The following is an 18945-nucleotide window of genomic DNA, read 5'->3' as shown; positions in this document are numbered from 1 at the left end:
TATATTAGAAAGCTTACCTCTACTTGCTTCTTCTTTCTCTTCTACCAATTGGATGTAGAATCTAAAAGTAAATCCGGGGGTCAGGAAAACTTGACTCTGTATTAGGGTTTAGTCAGAGAAACAGAACCACTAGGAATTATGTAGAATAATAATTTGTCACAGGGATTTGACCTTAAGCAATTACGGGAACAGGTAAAACATCTTCAGCCTGGTTGTTTCTTCTGCATCTGGTCGAGAGCCTGTAGTGAGGTAGGCATGAACAGGGCAACCAGAACCTGCGAGGAACAAGCTGTATTTGCTTGGGCCTTTCCGCATCTCCAAGCTTCCAGTCTTGCTGCCCTAGGTGACCTGCAGAAGAAGTTGGTGTTCTTGCCATGAAGCCACACTGACACCTGGACTAGGATTTGGAGAAGCTAAAGGAAGAGATCTTATAATAACTGAAACTGCAAACCTGGCTGCTGCCGCAGAAAAAAGGTGTACCAGCAGATCCATGAAAATGTGCACAAGATGTAACACAGCCGAACCTACACTGACCTCCTGAGAGCAAACATGGCTACTGCTTCACTTCCGCCTTCCAACTATCCTGCAAATTTCTCCTGGGCTAACTCTAACTAGAAACATACAGGGAGGGGAACTCTAGGATCTGTAGTACCTGCTTAGCCAAGTTGACACATGACAAAGCCACAACATCTTGGCACTTATTTGAACAAGTGAAAACTTAAATGGAAATCAAAAAGCCAGTTATCATATCCTAAGTTTTAAACTTCTGGATAAAAACTAGAGAGAGAAGAGCCATGCGGTTCATGCTGTGTGGCTCAGTTAGGAAGCTTCTTACTCTGAGTAAGACTGGTTTAAATGCAGGGAGATTTCCTGCCTCATATAATAAGTTAAAAGGTAGTGTGGTTTAAGAAAAGGTTAACTAATGGCTCCATGACACCATCGAAGATCCACATTCTTTCCATCTTTTGGCTCACCATCCTCAGCAGGTTGGGTTTGTCCTCAGGCTTCTCTCTTCCTGGTCACAAGGTGGCTGAAGCAATTCCAACCATCACATTCCCACATGCTAGCGTCCAAAAGTGTCTATTTTTGATGTGTGGGGTAACTTTTCCCATTAGTCTCCCTAGCAGAACTCTCTTCACATCCCATTGGCCAGAATTGGTTATACGTCTACCCTAAACCAATTAATGGCAGGGGAAAAAGGATTACAAAAATTTATCTTCCTAGGCTATGATTATGTCCATACAACTTTTTCTCTTAGTTATTTGCTTATGACATATGCTCCAAGGTACAATTATGAGGTCAAAAGGCATAATAATGCTTCATTTTTTAATGTTTATTTTTGAGAGAGAGAGACAGAGACAGAGAGAGGGAGGGAAGAGGAGGTGGGGCAGAGAGATGGGGACCAAGGATCTGAAGCGGGCTCTGTGCTGACAGCAGAGAGCCCAATGCCGAGCTCGAACTCATGAACCGTGAGATCATGACCTCAAATGTTAGTTTCCTGTTGCTACCATAAGACATAACCACACGTGTAGTGGTTTGAAACAACCTAACTTTATTACCTTACACTTCAGTATGTCAGAAGTCTGGGTACAGCATGGTTCAATTGAGTTCTCTGCTTAGAGTTTCTCTAAAATAAAATCAAGGTGTAGGTAGAGCTGTATTCCTTTCTGGAGGCTCTGGGGATGTATCTGTTTCCACATACAGTCAAGTTGTTGGCATCATTCAGTTATTTGTGACAGTAACACTGAGGTCCTTGTTTCCTTGTTGGTTGTCGTCTAGAAGCCTCTCTTTACGGCCGGCTGCAAGTCCTTCTCATGCTTCACATCTCTGTCTTCCTCTTCTCCTTTTAAGGATTTATGTGATCACATTGGGCCTATTAGATAACCCAGAATAATCTCCCTCTTTTAGAGTCAGCTGATTAGCAACCATACATCTGCAAAACCCTCTTTGCCACTCTGACACAATATGACCACAGGTGTAACACCAGAACACCAGAGGGTGAAAATGGTAGGGTGCCAAATTCTGCTTAGCACAATCCACCCTCTGGTGGCCCCCATGGTCCCCATCCATTGCACATGGCCTCCAAGTTCAGTTTTCTGCTAAGTCTCTTTATGGTATTTAAGCTTTCTCTAAGGTAATTAGGATTTCTCTAGAATTGCCCTTAATCCTTCTGAGCCCTCACCAACAGTCTTTAATACCCATATTTCTACCAACAGTCTTTTCAAGACAATCTAGGTTCTTTTCTATCATGCTGCCATGTCCTAGGAAAGTTACTTCACTTCTCAGGGTTACAAATTTCTTCATTTGCACAAATAATTCTAGTTTCACACTTAGGGAGAATACGCCACAGAATGATCTTAGTCATCTAAGTGGCTTTGGATTTTAGCCATCAGCAGGCTCCACAAGAAGGTCATCAAACTGTCTGGTGTTCCCATTTCAGCCAGCTCAAGGAAGGAGGGGGCATTAGGTCAAGTTGTTTGCCTGTCTTGAAATCAGCTGGTGGTCTCTGAGACAGGGACACCTGTGTCTCCTGCTTCCCAATGCCGGACACAATGCCAAGGCCTGACACCAACCAACCATCAATTTTTAGATTAACAAACACATGCCTAGCACTTGGCTTACTAGGCACTGTTCTAAGTTCTTTATATGAACATGCAAGCACTATTATTGGTAAGTTAGGGATGAGGAAGTGAGGCAGAGAGAAGCAAGTAACTTGCTGAAGACCACATAGCTGTTAAAGGATGGAGTCAGCATCTGAACACAGGCAGGCAAATTCCAGATCTCATACTTTTATGCTATACTGCTGGAGTGCCGTCCTCCAGGCTGCCTCTTCTTTCTCATCCCAACAGTGGGGTTAGAAGATGTGACAAGAGGAAATTCTGCCCCTGCCCCCACCCCACTGTCTCTACCAGACCATCAGGGAATTAAGAAATAGAGGTGCTTGGGTAAAGAAGAAAAGGAAGTGACCAAAACCAGAGTTAGGGAAGGAGATAGAAAGTAAGGAAGTTGGACATGTTTAAGCCTACGTCTCCATTTCTTGTGCCTCATGGCAGCTTGAAGCTGACTTCCAGAAGTGCTGAGCAATTCCAGTCAGAGAGCAGACTGAACACACAATGGGAGTCAATTTTAAAACTTGATTAAATTATACTTTAAGCTATTTTAATTACTGGGTCTACCAGAGGGAGAAAAGTGCTATTTAAAACCTAAAATCACAATAAGCAGCCATGCTGCCATCCAAGAGAAAAATCTCTATTATTCAGAAATCTATGTCTACATTGTTTCTTCCCCTCACAGAGGCTGGCAAGAAAAAAATGAGAAAATAGAGAAATGTTAAAGCTTCTATCATTCTTCTGTGCTGTGAAAGGTGAGGTTGCAAACTGGCAGTGTGTAGGCCCAAGCTGGCTCACAGACATGTTTTGTTTGGCCTGCATAATGTTAGCCCGCACAGTGGGGTTTTCCCCCCTCAGTGTTTTAAATTGAAAATAGTTGCCAACATATTAAAAAATAGGCAAGAACCCTTTGACAGATGTGTCGCAAATAAGTTCTACTGTGCCGCAGTCTGCCAAAACTCTCTTAGTTGTGAATTTTGATAAACAGAAGTTCCTAATTTTAATGAAATCCAACTTATCAATCTTTCCCTTTGTGGTTCTCTATATGCACCATTTAAAAAAATCTTTATGAAATTCATGAAGATATTATCCTATGCTTTATTCTAGAAGACTTCTTGTTTTACCTTTCACATTTAGATCTATGACCCATACTGAATTAATGTTTGTGCATGGTAGGGATCCAGGTTCATTTTTTTCCATGTGGATATCTAACTGTTCCAGCACCATTTATTGAAAAGACCATCTTTTTCCCCCGCCAAATGATGGCAACATATTTATTGTAAATCAAGGGATTATATATGTGTGGATGTGTTTCTGGGATCCCTATTCTGAACTGTGGACCGTTTCTCCAACATTTGCAAGAATACCACACTCTTAATTACTGCGGCTTTATAGCAAGTCTTGAAATCTAGTAGTGTAAGTCCTCCAACTCTGTTCTTCTTCAAGATTACCTTGACTATTCATTGGGGTGAACACTTAACATTGGTGCATGTACATTATGCCTCAATGAAAAAATAATGCAAAACAGACCTTCTGAGGGGTGAGGGAGAGGAGATACTGGGCTTCTCAAGCAATCAGTAATCTAGCAACACAGGAGCCTGTCTGACAATAATCTACACCTGCCCTTGTACATGGGGTAAGGTCCAATTGGTCACAGTCCCTGCCTACTGGTCCCTACCACTGAGACGGATGGCTAGCACACTTCTCATCTTCCTCCCAATTCACATCACTAATTTACACTGCCGCCCGGAACCTGGAGGGATTTAACTTAACGGACTGACTTAGCAGAGCCTGTTGATGTAGATCTGACCATTTGAAGGGGTGTCCCTGGCAGTGATGGGGAGAAGGCTACATTGCTCTCAATAATTGAGGAGAAAATGAAGGAAGCCTGAGGGGCTCCTCCACGGTCACTACTTTGAGGGCCAGAGCAGTCTTTGTGGTGGGACTCGTGCTATGCATTGTAGGATGGGTTAGCAGCATCCCTGTCTTCTCGCCAGATGCCCTCCCAAGTTGTGACAACCAAAAGTATTTCTAGATATGGCCGGATGTTCCCGGGGGGCAGAGGCAGAATTGCACCCAGTTGAGACCTACGGGATCAGACTTAGAGTAGAAACAGGAAGGGGAGAAAAGAGATCTGTAGTGGGGGTCTGGGCACCAAGTTAGAACAGAAATACTGGCAGGACCCCCACAACTCCCACTTTCCCTCCACTAGCAGAAGCAGAACACATCTACAGAGACAGAGAGAGGAACACTAAGAGAGGGGACCGTGCAACACAGGGCTGTGAACAGGTCGGCCACATCACAAACCACAAGGGGCATCTTTCACATAGAACACAATGTGAACAATGTCTCCTGGAAGTGCGAGCCGTGGTGGCCCTGGACATAAACTACACTCTATACATTCTGCCCCTTTCCCACTCCACCCCACCTTCCACACACATACACACAAATGCCTCGTGTAAGTGATATCTTGCAGGGAAATAATGGCCCATCTATCAAACTAATTCCTAGGAAATGTATCAGGGCCAGAAGTGACTAGGACAAAAGCATCAGTTCCTCTACCATTACCTCTGCATCTCAAAATCTCCAAAAAGACTGAGATGCAGGTTCTTGCCACACATGGGTTGAGGTTCAGGCCAATTTAATTTACATTTCAAAGGTCCTACATCACAATTCTCTGTATCTGTATTTAATTTGCTTCGCTTTCCTTTATTCCATTCCCCAAGCATTATCTTTCTTCCCCTTGGCTTTCCTTCAGCCTTGTAGCTTTGAGTAAGTCTAATCCAGGGTGGAGGCATGCACTCTGTTCCATGTGTATCTCGGGCAGGAGTGGTCTGCCCCAGGTCCAAGAAAACGGGGTGCATTCTCTATAGAAAGTTTAAAGAAAACAATAATAAAATAGAGTACAAGTCAGTCTTTTATTTTCACCAATGTGCCAGTGATTCTAATATTTAGACATTGGTCAAAGATAAAAAATATTCTGTTGGTCAACGTTCAAAACAATTACTGTGGTTAGTATTGTTTTACACACACACACACACACACACACACACACACACACACACACACAGATTGAAAGACAAATGCAATGAGAAGATCACTTAGATACCTTCCAACACCAATGTCTGCACTTCCCAAACACCTATTTGAAAACCAATATGGCAGTACTCTTTGAAGTTGGAGTTTGCCGCAAAGATGCTATACTTCAGTGTATTTCTCCTCCAGACTCAGGGATTTTCAGAATTATTAAACAAATTCAAATGAGAACTCATGTCCAAAGGAATCGGTATTTCAGCTTCATTTCCAAACTCTCCATTTCTGCATTTTGATGTGCCTTCTTGCCAAAAAAAGAAAGAAAAAAAAGAAAAGAAAAAAAAAAAAGAGCCTGTACCTCTCGGTCATCTCAGAGGCTGTTATCTCCCCCAAAAAGAAAGAACTGAGGATGGAAAAAGTCTTGTGTCATGCAAAGAACTCCTGCCTAGCAGGGTTTAGTCCCCAGAGTTCTGGGCTTTGGCCCTTTATCCAAACACATGCCAGAAGACGTGTAACACATCAAACTAACAGGTTTGGTTCATGTCAGAAACACTAGTTTACAATCTTCCAGTGAAGCATTTCCTTTCTAGGGGGTAGAAAAAACTGGAAGAACACAAATCACTCCTTAAGTATTAGAGAAGTGACTTCATGCATTTGTGCTTAAATCTTGAAAGAGGCTGCAATTTCAGGATGCTTTATGCCTTCTCATGATGTGCAAGGCCTTCCCATCCAGCCCCGTGGCCAACTCTTGCCACTTCCTCCTCCCCTCCGCGCTCCACGGGCTCCTCCATCCAGAGGAGAATCTTCGGCAGTTCCCAGAAGACACCATATTCTTACCCAGCCTTGCCTTAATGTACACAGTTCTGCTCCCTCTGCCTGGAACACCCTCTTTTTCTTAGTTAATGCCCATCCCTCTTTTAAGACTCTTCTGTGAAGCCCTCTCCTGGCTCCCCACAGTCTGAATTAGATGCCTCCCCCTCCACCAACATACTGTGGGTTCTCAGAGCAACCTGGCCTTGTGTCTTCTCGTGCATCATGTGCTCACCACAACTTTTTCCTTCTGAGCGGACAGCTAGACCACATTTCCCAGTCTCCATTGCAGCTAACTGTTGTCATCTGAGCTCTGGGAAATGAAGTATGAAGAGAAGTGATGCATACCATTTCTGTGAAGAGAAATTGTATCCTCTCTACAGTGTCTTTTTTTTCTCCACACACTGGCTAAAAGGAGAAAACTCTCTAGCCCTATAGGAAGACCAAAGTGCATGTGAAAGGAGTCTGGGTCCCTGCATAATCACAGAGAAAAGGATGCAACTAAAAACATCCACTCTGCACTGTAAGGGGAGAAATACACTTCCATTGTGTCAAGCCACTCAACTCCTGGGGTTGTTATAGCAGTCAGCCTACCCTCATACATCTTAGTAACTGTCCCACACTGCACTACAATTCCTTTGTCAGTGTCTGTGAGCTCCTGAGGGAAGGGATCCTGTACTGTTGGTCTCACTTCCAGCTCCCAACATAGTCCTTGGTACCCAGCAACTATCTGTGGGGAGAAGGTCAGGAGAGGGAACAAACTCATGACTGGATACTGTAGCACAGAAGAAAGTCTGCCCTGGGAACATTTTGATCCTTTGCTGTCAATTAACTGAGACCGGGATGAATCCACGTTGCCACTCTGCACCGCTCTCTTCAGCTGTAAAATGAAGTTAGCTACACCAGGAGTTCAATTTTAGTGAGCATCAGTATCACATGGAGGGCTCGTTAACACAAACACTGCCAGGCTCACACCCGGAGTCCCTGATTCAATTGTTCTCCAGTGTAAGTTCCCTAAAGATGAGGATATTGCCAGTCCGGGGACATTTTGGGAACCACTTGCCTAGATGATCTCAGGTGTCTTTTATCTCTAAAGTGAGGGACACAGTGATTTTCACCAGTGCTTGGAAAAGGCCAGGGTCAGGTGACCTCCAGTGTCCAAGCTTACGAGCCAAATCATGGATGATTTTTTTGCAGAGTTTTTTTGGTATTTAGAACTCGTAGATTAGAAATATCCCATGTGTAGCCCACCATTTGCATTCACAAAGCAGAATAAAACTCCCTGCTGATAGGACAATGATAGACTCCTAAAATTATTCAAATTTTATTTCATTTCATTATTTTGAGAGACAGTGCATGTGCACACAAACAGGGGAGGGGCAGAGAGAGAGAGGGAGAGAGAGAATCTCCAGAAGGCACCATGCTGTCAGCGCAGAGCCCAGCTTGGGGCTTGATCTCTCAATCCGGGAGATCATGACCTGAGCTTTAATCGAGTCAGGCACTTAGCCAACTGAGCCACCCAGGCGCCCCAAATGGTTCAAATCCTGCAGGTAAGAAACTGCAACTGGGATGCCAGATTACTGGGTCGGGCTTTCAAGCCCACTCTCCTTGACCTCTCCCCCACTTCACCCCTACTCTAGCTAAGGATAGGATGCTGGGAACATTTTCGAACAAAAAGAATACTGACAGGATGAAGCAAATAACCTGGACCCCACGGTAAGCCAAGTTTTCAATGCAGTAGATCTTTAAAATGCACTGTGAGTTAGGCAAGATCGCCCATGGTCACCCAGTGTTCACCGTGTCCAGATATTTAAGGACCTAGCTCAGATCACCAGGAGGTAAAAACAATCAAATCTCAGACTCGACTGGGAAGACCTCCAACTCTTTTCCCACAGCACTTCCATTAAATGCACAAAACCAAATGCAGGCCACAATGCATCGACACCAAGGCTCCATAAAAACACTTAGTTATCGTACATTTATTTTTAACATAGCACCCCGGTTTCACATCATGTACATCTTCCAAAGTTGGAGATTTTTAACCTACTATGTTCTTCACAGACTTTCCAACAAGTGTGAAAAAGAGGCAGTAAGGTTAGTTTGAGCCTACAAGTCACAGTCCAAATATAGGTTACCCTATATGTATTTATGCTTAAGACCGATATACCTTATGTTCCCAAGGCCTGGCAAATGAACAAAACTCTGGCTAAGTAAAATGCTAACACACCTTGTTAGCGCATTATCATGAGGACACAGAAGGCATCAAATATATATATACTCTGCTGTGACTCATTTTACTGTTCAATGTACCTGCAGTGACAAAACACACACTCTTACTCTCGAGGTTAAAAGAGACCATCGGCTCATTCTCTCTCCCGGCCCACTGTCGTGAAGACTAACATAACACGGCGCTTCCTGTCTCTGGCTTTCGGGAACACATCTGTGCTGAAGACAAACAGAACGGCAGAACGCCGGGGAAAAGGGAACGCCTGGTTCCCAAGACGGGTACGGTTGAAGCCCTCACACAAGCTGCCTTGAAGCAAAATGAAAACGACACACGTCGGCTGATCCAACCGCCATATGCAATGGGGCTCTTGCAGCAGCTGCACCATTCGGAGGGCGGAGCTCCAGAGCTCCGGGAAGGCCCTTTAGGGTCCAGTCCCGTCAGGCAACGGAGCACTGGAGTAGGCCGGAACTGGCCCCTGAGTTTCCCTAGTGTCGAGCTTGCCCTCGAATTCCAGTTCAAGCCCTCTGAAAAGTGCCCGTCCTCTGGTCTCCAGAGGCGTAAGCCCATTTTCTCCAGCTTCCCACAGCCGTGAACTTAGCTTAGAGCAAGACAGGAAAACTCACAAAACACAAAAACACTTTCCCATTATTAAGAACAGAGCAAGGTTTCTGTAAGTAGAACAAGTCCTCTCAACCGAAACCCCGCGATGCCTTTTAGAAAAGTTTCTTTCGGCACCGTGTATGTCGGCAAATGCAGAAAATAACTATATAAGCCTAACAGGAGCCGTGTGCCTGGGATGTCTTGCTCGCAGTAACACACTGGCTGTTCCAGGGAGCACCTGAAAGGCAACCTCTGAAGGCCGATCTTGGAGGAGGGCAGCGGCCCCCGGACTGACTATGCGTGGCTTTTGAAGTCCGGTCCCCCACGTCTGTTCTTTTGCTCTTGGAAGGGTCGCAACACTAGATGCATTTCTCATTGCAAACAAGCAAAGCAGGGTGGCTCACAGAGCAAGACTCACACGCTCACTGCCGCCCATGGCCGAGCCGCTGGTACTGGCGAGCAGTAGCCCTCAGCCTGTGCCTAAAGACAAGATGCCGCCTCGGAATTCCAAAAACCCAAATCCCCACCCCTTACTAGGGAACTCGAACCACATCAAGTCATGATGCAAAAAAAGAACATAATAAAACACCCATAGCTAATGTGTAAATTCAAAAGATCCTTGGAAATCGGAGTTTTAAAAGAGTACACTTAAAAGGGAGTAAGCCGGTTGAAAAGGGAAACCAAAGTCACCTCTGTTCTACTTAAGGAGAGGAGAAAAAGACCTCTCAACCGATACTACATTCTGTTCACATTCATAATGTTCAAACCACAACCTACTAAGCCCTACTTGTCAATAATATGGGAAGATCTGGTCGCTCTGATATTTGAAATTCTTTTTTTTCATACTTTTAAAATCACATTCCTTTGGTGATGTCTAGTCAGGAGGTGTGACTGAAGTTTGTGTTGAACAAATGTTTTTAGCTGTTAGGTGTTATACTGTAACTGAGACCTTTCCAACTACTGCTTAGGAGAAGACTTTTGTAAATGCCTGTCTTAATTGCAAGAAAGACATCCGTTCCAGGTTATTTTCTTATTGATCTTCTGAGTGCACATCTCTTATTACCATGGTTGTGAGATCGTTTAAGAAACAAATTATCATTTATAAACAGACTATAGAATCAAGACACATATGAAGAGTGCTTTACGATAGTTCAGACATTGGTAGGAAATCAGAGGACAATTCTTGTTTTTTACTACTCCCCCTAAAATATGCTGAAATCGAACATTTGCAACCCACATAACTGAAGATACAGCGAAGAAAACTGTAACTTACTACATATTGAATTCATTTCAATCGCAGTAGTCTATTTTAAAAACAAACTCCCATAAGGAATACAGGAATGGAATCCATTCAAAGCAACAGCTGTCAAAAGTTCTGCCAAGAAACTCAGAGTAATTTATTGCATCATGAAAGGTGAGGTGTTCAGAAGAACAAATAGTTCAATCATACTCTTTCCCTTCAAATTTTATTTTTTGCTTCAATCTAAGAGACATATCTAGATCTAAACCTCACTGAAACGTGTTTTCATACTTTAAAACTTACTAAGTAAATAAAATTCAACATGGTAAATAGAAGAAACCCTTCTAATCTATTTTTAGTATTGCTAGAGGCTGGAGGACTTGACTTAGAATCCCTAAGATCAGCTGGCATCCCAGCTCTGCCACTAGTTACCTCCTTCTATGGATTCTCGGGCTAGAAAGCGTGGCTTCCCCAAGAGCAAACTGCAGGAGACGGGTCCAAGTCCTCTCCGCTCAGACATCCCATCCTCCAATGAGAGCCAAGATGTCTCCTCTCCCGATCAGGCCCGAAGCACCTAATATTTATAAAGCGGTTAGATCTTTCCAACTAAAGCGAATCCAAGTATCTGCCTTGATCACAACAGGCACTTCCATTCCAGATATCCACCTTCTGCTTTGGCTTCATGTCTAATGGACAGGGAGGGGGCAAAAGCAGTAGGCCACATACAAGGCACATGAGGGTACCTGGAAGCCTGCTGTAAATTCCTGCTGTGCTTCCCGCTTTGGGGCACCAGGACCCTATGGAGGAGGACCACTCAACAAGCAGCTTATTAAACCTCCATGGACGGGGGGGCAACACCGACCTTCTGTCCATTGAATTCTGCCCAACGAGCAGGTCTAATTTGGGAGTGGTTTTATAGAAGAGGGCTAACGGTGACTTCACCAACTCAGCCTTCCTACAAGTCACATTAAAGGCTCACAGGAACATTAACAGGAGTTATAGTCCTACATTAAAAGTGCATATCCTAAGAAAACAGAGGAACAGAAGATGAGCACTAGTCGGGTAATCATAATAGTGTGTACCGGTTTTCTCTTTTAAAATCCACTTCTGAGCAACTAATAAACTGTGGTCACTGTTAAGTGCAGTCAAGAAAGCTGGGCATAGACATTACTGATGTGGGCTTTAATGCGGCGCTCATCTTAAAATACGGGTGACGCTTTGTGACTCATGGGGCTTTAACTGTCCAACGCGAGTTTGTTCCTTTAATGAAAACCAAGCCAAGTAAACAAAACCTGAACATCCTAATTTGTCTCACTGCGGTATGGACTGATCGGGGAAAAACATCTCAATATTTCTTAAATGTAGAATAGCGACTAACATTCTTTCATTTGTGTGCCTGCTCAATGGCTATGTGGCACTATCTTGAGTGAGTGTGTATGTCCTGGAAGATTATGAGATGAAGTGCCAATGTCAGTCTTTCCTGGATGGAACATAACAAACGGTAATCATGCTGTCAAATGTGTGCAACGAGGACACTTGATAAAATTCCTTACAGCCCCCAGGTCTCAGAACATGGGAAAGGAGGTTATCTAAAAAATTTGCACCGCCCATTTATAATCTTAGGAAGGGTTTTAAATGACTCCAACCCCCTCCCCGAGGGGCAGAAAAGGCGACCAAAAGGGAAGGGAGAACAGAGAAATAGTTCAAGTTTTTTGATTTTCAAAATCAAATCAATTCCAAATCATCCTTTAATACACACAGAATAGAACCACCAACTTATTTTTCTTCGGGAAAACATCATCTGTTTGAGCCTTTCTCTTCTGTTATTAAGCTATTGATAAAGCTGGCAAGTAAAATAAGGAAGCATTAAATAAACACCCACTTATTCTAAGAGCCGTCAACCTACTGAAACCGGAGGCTTGATCCCACATACTGCAAACCCATCCTAAAGCACTTCAGAAAGGACCGTAGGCACACCCCACCCGTCTACTCTAAGAATGGGTAAATTAGTAAAATGCACAAGAGACGGTATTTCTTATAATCAGTCTCTCAAAGTGATGTTAAAGCAGGCATGCCCTGACCCCTGTGAGGGTCGATCGATACCCACTTTGAACTTGAGCTTTCAGGGGGAGCAGGTGATCAAAGTTTCTACAGCATGCTGGCTTCTGCAATTTGAGCTCGTGGTTTTACATCACACACGCTGGAGTCAGCTGGGCTCCGCTGGGCTGTACATAAACCAATCACTTCCCCAGGGTGCACTTCACACAGAACGAACAGTTGTACCCCCAGAGTGAAGATGGGGTTTCTTTCATTATTTCTTTGTACTCAATACAATCACAATTCAGGTTAAAATAACAGGGACAGAAATAACTCCCAGAGTTGTTGGAGTGCTGGTAACAACCAGTTCCCCTTATTCCCCAGGTTGAATACCTGGGTTCAAGCAACAAATATTTATCAGTCCAAACAATCTCTTCGGCCTTTTGCATCTGACGGGCGGTTTCCAAATACATGCATTTACAGGTATGTTATCCCATGCAGGATAAAAGTAGAGATCTGGCAACTATTTGTTCAATTTAAGCAGGTGAGGCAGTTAAAAAAGCAGATTGCTCTTGCACAAAAATTTACATGAAAGGACCGAGTTCTGTGAGCTGATGGCCTGGCTGGGCCAAGTTAAATAGATCACTGACAAAACTTTCACTTTACAGAGGTGCAAAGACCCAATAAATCTCTGCCATCCAACGGAAAACAATAGTTATGTATTATTTATAGCTAGATATAATGTCAAAATGGCACTAAGAAGCAGTTTTGGCATATGGTGGCAGAGGGCACAGCGCCAGTCTAAATCTGATGCTCTTGTTTTAGTTTTTGTTTTTATTATCATCATGCCAAAGACTATCCAGTTGGAATCCCAATTATTCAGGAAACCAACCTACTGTATTTGATATACATACAAAAATAAAACAAGCATCCTGAAGGTACTAGGTTATGAGGTTTTATACAAATCATAAATTCTTTAAATAAATAATGCTCTAACGTGTTTTCATTTGCTAGAAGATTGGTTTTTGGTAAGGAGAAACATCTAACAACTTGAGGAAGTACTTAAGAATGTGAGATAAATTCCACTGATAATTACAATTTCAAGTGTGATAACTGGTTGTATTTTTTCCACCAGAGGAAAAGGTACAAGTGAACTACAAGAGAAAAGGAAATATGGATTATATTCTGCCGCTCACAGCTTTTCACACAGTCTTGGACATCTATGACAAGTAGTTGGGTTGAAACATTCAAAGGAAAGATCTTGGCAGAAAGAGTCGCCCACTGTTACTTGAATCTTGGGGATTACAACACAGTGACTGGACGAAGTTGTTCCAATTGGTTTTCCAATGCAATCCGTTCTTGATGAACCTCCTGATTTGTACAAAACAGAGAGAAGAAAACAAAAAGCAAAGGGGTCATTTCCTGGGTTCATCCCTACTTCATCAGATATTAAACAGAAACTCCTAAGTGGACCCCAAAACACTGAACTCTCACATGACTCAAGGACAAGTAGACTGTAAGGCATCATATTTAAAGCTGGTGATCAGACCAAGGCGGCTTCACAATTTGTCATCTCTCAACTCCCTTCTGAAGATGAGGAAGTGAAATTGACTGACACGACCCCCGCCTTAATCTCACCAGCAGTTTTAATAGGATTAGTGACTGGCAGAAGATGATGTTAAAAATCAACAGACAGACTGGGAGAGAGCAGAAAAGCAAAAGCAGACTGCTACTACTGAGAGGTAAGCCAGCAGGACTCAATTTCTAGCTTCAATCTCTCGTTCCTAATCCAGCACCACACTCCACAGGTCTGACGGATGAGCAAATGCACTGACTATCTGCCAAAATCTCATCTTGGCTCCTGCACAAAATACAACTTAAGGTGTGACTGCATGGCTAATGGCAGGGAGAAAGAAAGAGAGGATCATCCATCTGCTATTTGGGAATTCAAACTTTCAGCCCTAAAACAGATTTATTGGCAGGAAGAGAGGGGGACACGCAGAGGCATTCTTAAGTACAATCAGTCGAGATGGGAAAGACCTCTGCATAAAGGCTCAATTCTGAGATGCCCCAGAAGAACCAACATACTAACAGTCCAAACAGAACTCAACAAGCGTTTGTTCACCCTCCCCTCCTACCCAGCCATCCAACAGTTCTTTGAGTATCTATCTACTATGGGCCAGATTCTGCTCTAGGTATGATAGTACCAGCAAAGAACAAGACAGATCAGACCAATGCCCTCACAGGGCTTGCACTCAAATGGCTAGAGAAAGACAATAAAGAACAAGATACCTTCAAAAGGAAATAAATAAGATGACGTAATAGAGGAATCTGGAAGAAAGGTGGAGTGGGTGGTCAGGAAAGGCTTCACAGAGGTGACGCTATCTGACCAGAGACTTGAATGAACTGAGGGGTGAGCCATATGAAGACATGGGGGAAGGATCCTTAAGGAGACAAAATGGCAACTATAAAGGCCCCAAAGTGGGGCGGGACAAGCTTGCTGTGTTTGGTAACAGAAAGGCCTGTGTGACCAGAGGAGAGGGAGCAAGGAAGGCACTGGCAGGAGCTGTAGTCTGAGAATTAGGCAGAGGCCTTGTGGACAGAGTAAAGAGCGTGGACATCATTCACAGTACAGGGGGATAGCACTGTGGGTTTTGAACCAGGGAATGCATGTGGCTTAACTTAGAATTCAAAATATTCACTCTGGCTACTGTGTAGATAGTGGATTGGACAGCAGGGCAAAAGCACAGGCAGGGAGTAGTTGCAAGGTTACTGCATGGACCGAGGTGAGAAATGAAATGGCTTTGATCAGGGTAGCAGCCATGAAGATGGGGAAAACTGGATGAATTCTGGATACATTTTGAATTTAGAACTGATAGGACTTGCTGATAATGTAGGAAAGAAGGAAGGGGATTTGGGATTGAGCAAGTGGGTAGCTAGTAGTGGTATTAATTGAGAACAAGATTAGATGAGAAATCGGCATTTCAAAGGGAAGGTTGGGAAGGAAGCGTCTGACATGTGTACTGGATGTATTAAGAGAAAATGGCGAGTAAGCAGTTGTGATAGTACGTCCAGGGTCAGAGGTAAGAGAAGGAGAGCTGGAGACATACATTTAGGATCACCAGCCTATGGATGATCTTCAAAGCCTTGAGACTGTATAATACCATCTAGCAAAAGAATACAGACAGCTTGAAGGTAAAGATGCAACTGAACACACATACCACACTCATTCCCTACTGGAACCCCACCAAGACAATAAAAAGAAGTTTTTGAAGTCACAGGCGCACAAGAACAAGTGATACAAATAAAATTTGTAAGCTGGAAGGCCAACAGATGACTTAGCAAATCCAAGAAAAATAAATGTGGGCATTCCACGGCTGCATGGTGGGGTCCTTCCATAAGGTGACCCAAACACCCCTCTGTTCAAGGGATTCTGCATCTGTAAACTGAGTCAGTCCAGAATGGACTGAGAGGCTGGGACTAAAGCTCCATTTTGATGGTTCTTCAGATTTCTGTTCACTAGGGCTGGTACGTTTCCACTCCTACAAATCAAGCACAGAAAACTGAAATGCAAGCTAAGCATAGGCACAAAACAAGAAGCAACCTGATTTTACAAAGAAGAATCCCTGAAAGACTCAAACTGGCAGCACCAGACTCCTGCGTAGGTGCAAGTGAAGGGAGGAGGAGGACCGCCTATGTAAGTGCTGGTTCCAAGTCTGCTTCGCAAGCAGTTAGCTCCCTACAGCGTTCCAGCTACCAGGCCAGAACCTTAAGATTTATTTCTTGCAAAGGGACAACATAAGGCCTCTTGACTAGCAGTACAAAGACCCAGTTGAGGACAAGATACTGGACTGGAACCAGGGAGAATAAATGAATGAATATCCAGGATACAGAGACCCAGAGCCCTCTCTCTCTCCAATGAACCAAGTCTTTCCCTCCATGTAGGAGACCAAAAAAAGTCTCTTCTCTGGAAACTCCAATCAGATTAAACTGAAAGAGCCAATGATACTGCCTTAGGAGGCTCCCCAACTATGCAGCCCAACCAGACTGAAGACTGAAGCTCAAAGTGGACAAGCCTCACAACATGCTATGTGTTTCCAGTGAGCATTTTCATCCTCCTCCTAAATCTAAGCAAAGGACCATCAGATACTGAAGGAAAGCATCTAATGAGAAATAGCTAATAAAACAGAAAAGCAAGTATTCGGGAAGAAGAAAACTACTACCATTAATAGAAGATATTACAATAATGAAATGAAAATAGGATACCTTTATTTTTTTTTTAACATTTATTTTTGAGAGACAGAGTGAAAGGAGAGGAGGGGCAGAGAGAGAGGGAGACACAGAATCCAAAGCAGGCTCCAGGCTCTGAGCTGTTGGCACAGAGCCCGGTGCAGGGCTTGAACCCACGAACCCCACGAACTGTGAGATCATAACCAGAGTAAAGTCGGACGCTTAACCAAGTGAGCCACCCAGGTGCCCCAAGAATAGGATACCTTTAAAGAGACAATCAGAGTATAAAAACTGAACTCTTGCTATTAAACAACAGACTGAATATTTAAAATTAAGGAAGTTTCAAGAAATGGACAAAGAGACAAAAATAAAGAAGAACAGAAAGAAAACAGATGAGAAAATATGAGAAAATTAGAGGACCAAGCTAAGAGTTCCAATGTCTGAAAAATACCAGCAAGTGAGAAGAGAGAAAATGGACAGGGGAGTGGGATGAAAACACATGGAGGAAATGTGCAACAATAACAAAAACCAAGAAAACTCCCAGAACTGAAGAATATGGGTTTCCAAATCAAAAGGGCTTACCGAGTACAGAGAACAAGTAGACAAAAATCATCTACACTTTCAAAGCAAAGTAAGAGAGAAAAACAGCAAATAAAACACAAAACAAAAACAAGGTCACATACAAAGATTCATAAAACAGAGTGAAGTCTGACATTTTAAAAAATTATTTTTTATTACATGGTAAAAGTGACTTTTTTAGTGTACAGTTCTATAAATTTCAACACATATATGTATTAGTGTAACTACCACCACAAACAGGGTACGCTACAGTTCCAACCAGAAAGCTCCCTGGTACTACTCCCTTATCTATAAACCCTCACCTTCATGCACAACCCCTGGCAACTACCAGTCTGTTTCCCAGCACCTATGGTTTTGTCTTTTCAAGAATGTCAAATACAAGGGACCAAGCAGTGTATAACCTTGACACTGGCTTGTCTCACTCAGCATATTGTCTGAGCTTCACCCAACTTGTGGTGTGTGTCACTACTTTTTAATGCCGAGTACTACTTCGTTGTATGAATGTACCACACTTGATGCATTCATCCTTTGAAGTACATCTGGGCTGTTTCCAGGTTTGGGCCATCACATAAAACTGTTACGAACATTCGTGTACAGATTTTTGAGTGAACACAAGTTTTCAGTTCATTAAGGTGGATACCCAAGAGTAGAACTGTTGGGTCACATTGTCAGTGTATATGTAACTTCATAAGAAATGTCCAAGGGTGCCTGGGTGGCTCAGTCGGTTAAGCATCTAACTTGGCTTGGGTCATGATCTCACGGTTCGTGGTTCGTGAGCTTGAGCCCTATATCAGGCTCTGCACTGACAGCTCAGAGTCTGGAGCTTGCTTTGAATTCCGTGTCTCCCTCTCTCTCTGCCCCTCCCCCACTTGTTCGCTCACTCTCTCTCAAAAATAAAAAAACATAGGGGTGCCTGGGTGGCGCAGTCGGTTAAGCGTCCGACTTCAGCCAGGTCACGATCTCGCGGTCCGTGAGTTCGAGCCCCGCGTCAGGCTCTGGGCTGATGGCTCAGAGCCTGGAGCCTGTTTCCGATTCTGTGTCTCCCTCTCTCTCTGCCCCTGCCCCGTTCATGCTTTGTCTCTCTCTGTCCCAAAAATAAATTAAAAACGTTGAAAAAAAAATTTTTTTTTTTAAAAATAAAAAAACATAAAAAAAAAAAAAAAAGAAAAAGAAACTGCCAAATGATTTTTCAGAGTAGGGTACCATTTTGCATTCCCACCAGTGCATGAGAGTCCCAGTTGCCAGCACTTGGTATTGTCATGATTTTCTGTTTTAGCGATTCTAATATGTGTGTAGTGGTATGTGATCATGGTTTCAATTAGCGTTTCCCTACAGCTAATGACACTGAGTATCTTCTCATATGTTTATCTGCTATCCTTATATCCTCTTTGGTGAAGTGTCTGTTCAAGTCCTTTGCCCATTTTTAAGTTGAGCTTTTGTAGTTTTGAGAGCTGTTATTGAGTTTGGAGTTCTTCAAGTAATCTGGATACAACTCCTTCGTCAAGCATGTGGGTTGCAAATATTTTATCCCAGTCTGTAGTAGCTGTCTCTTAACTCTCCTGACAGTCTTTAAGGCAGAG

The 18945-nt window shown here is 43.3% G+C and overlaps 1 protein-coding gene across 6 annotated transcripts in view; it reads right to left on the bottom strand.

Moving 5' to 3' along the window:
- The window catches only part of REPS2 (RALBP1 associated Eps domain containing 2), a 237098-nt gene that overhangs the window by 10534 nt on the left and 207619 nt on the right, over positions 1-18945 (bottom strand). For 3 of the 6 annotated variants that reach the window (XM_058713841.1, XM_058713843.1, XM_058713844.1), the window contains one exon: positions 12250-13927. The exons of the other annotated variants lie outside the window; for them this stretch is intronic. In XM_058713841.1, the coding sequence (XP_058569824.1) occupies positions 13859-13927 (69 nt within the window). In that variant the 3' untranslated portion in view covers positions 12250-13858. Of the gene's footprint in view, positions 1-12249; positions 13928-18945 lie in introns of those variants that run through there. 6 annotated transcript variants of the gene reach the window in all.

This window comes from Neofelis nebulosa, chromosome X, assembly GCF_028018385.1.
Source record: "Neofelis nebulosa isolate mNeoNeb1 chromosome X, mNeoNeb1.pri, whole genome shotgun sequence".
Taxonomy (NCBI): domain Eukaryota; kingdom Metazoa; phylum Chordata; class Mammalia; order Carnivora; family Felidae; genus Neofelis; species Neofelis nebulosa.
The sequence above is the reverse complement of the archived record's forward strand: the minus strand, read 5'-3'. Positions and strand labels throughout refer to the sequence as shown.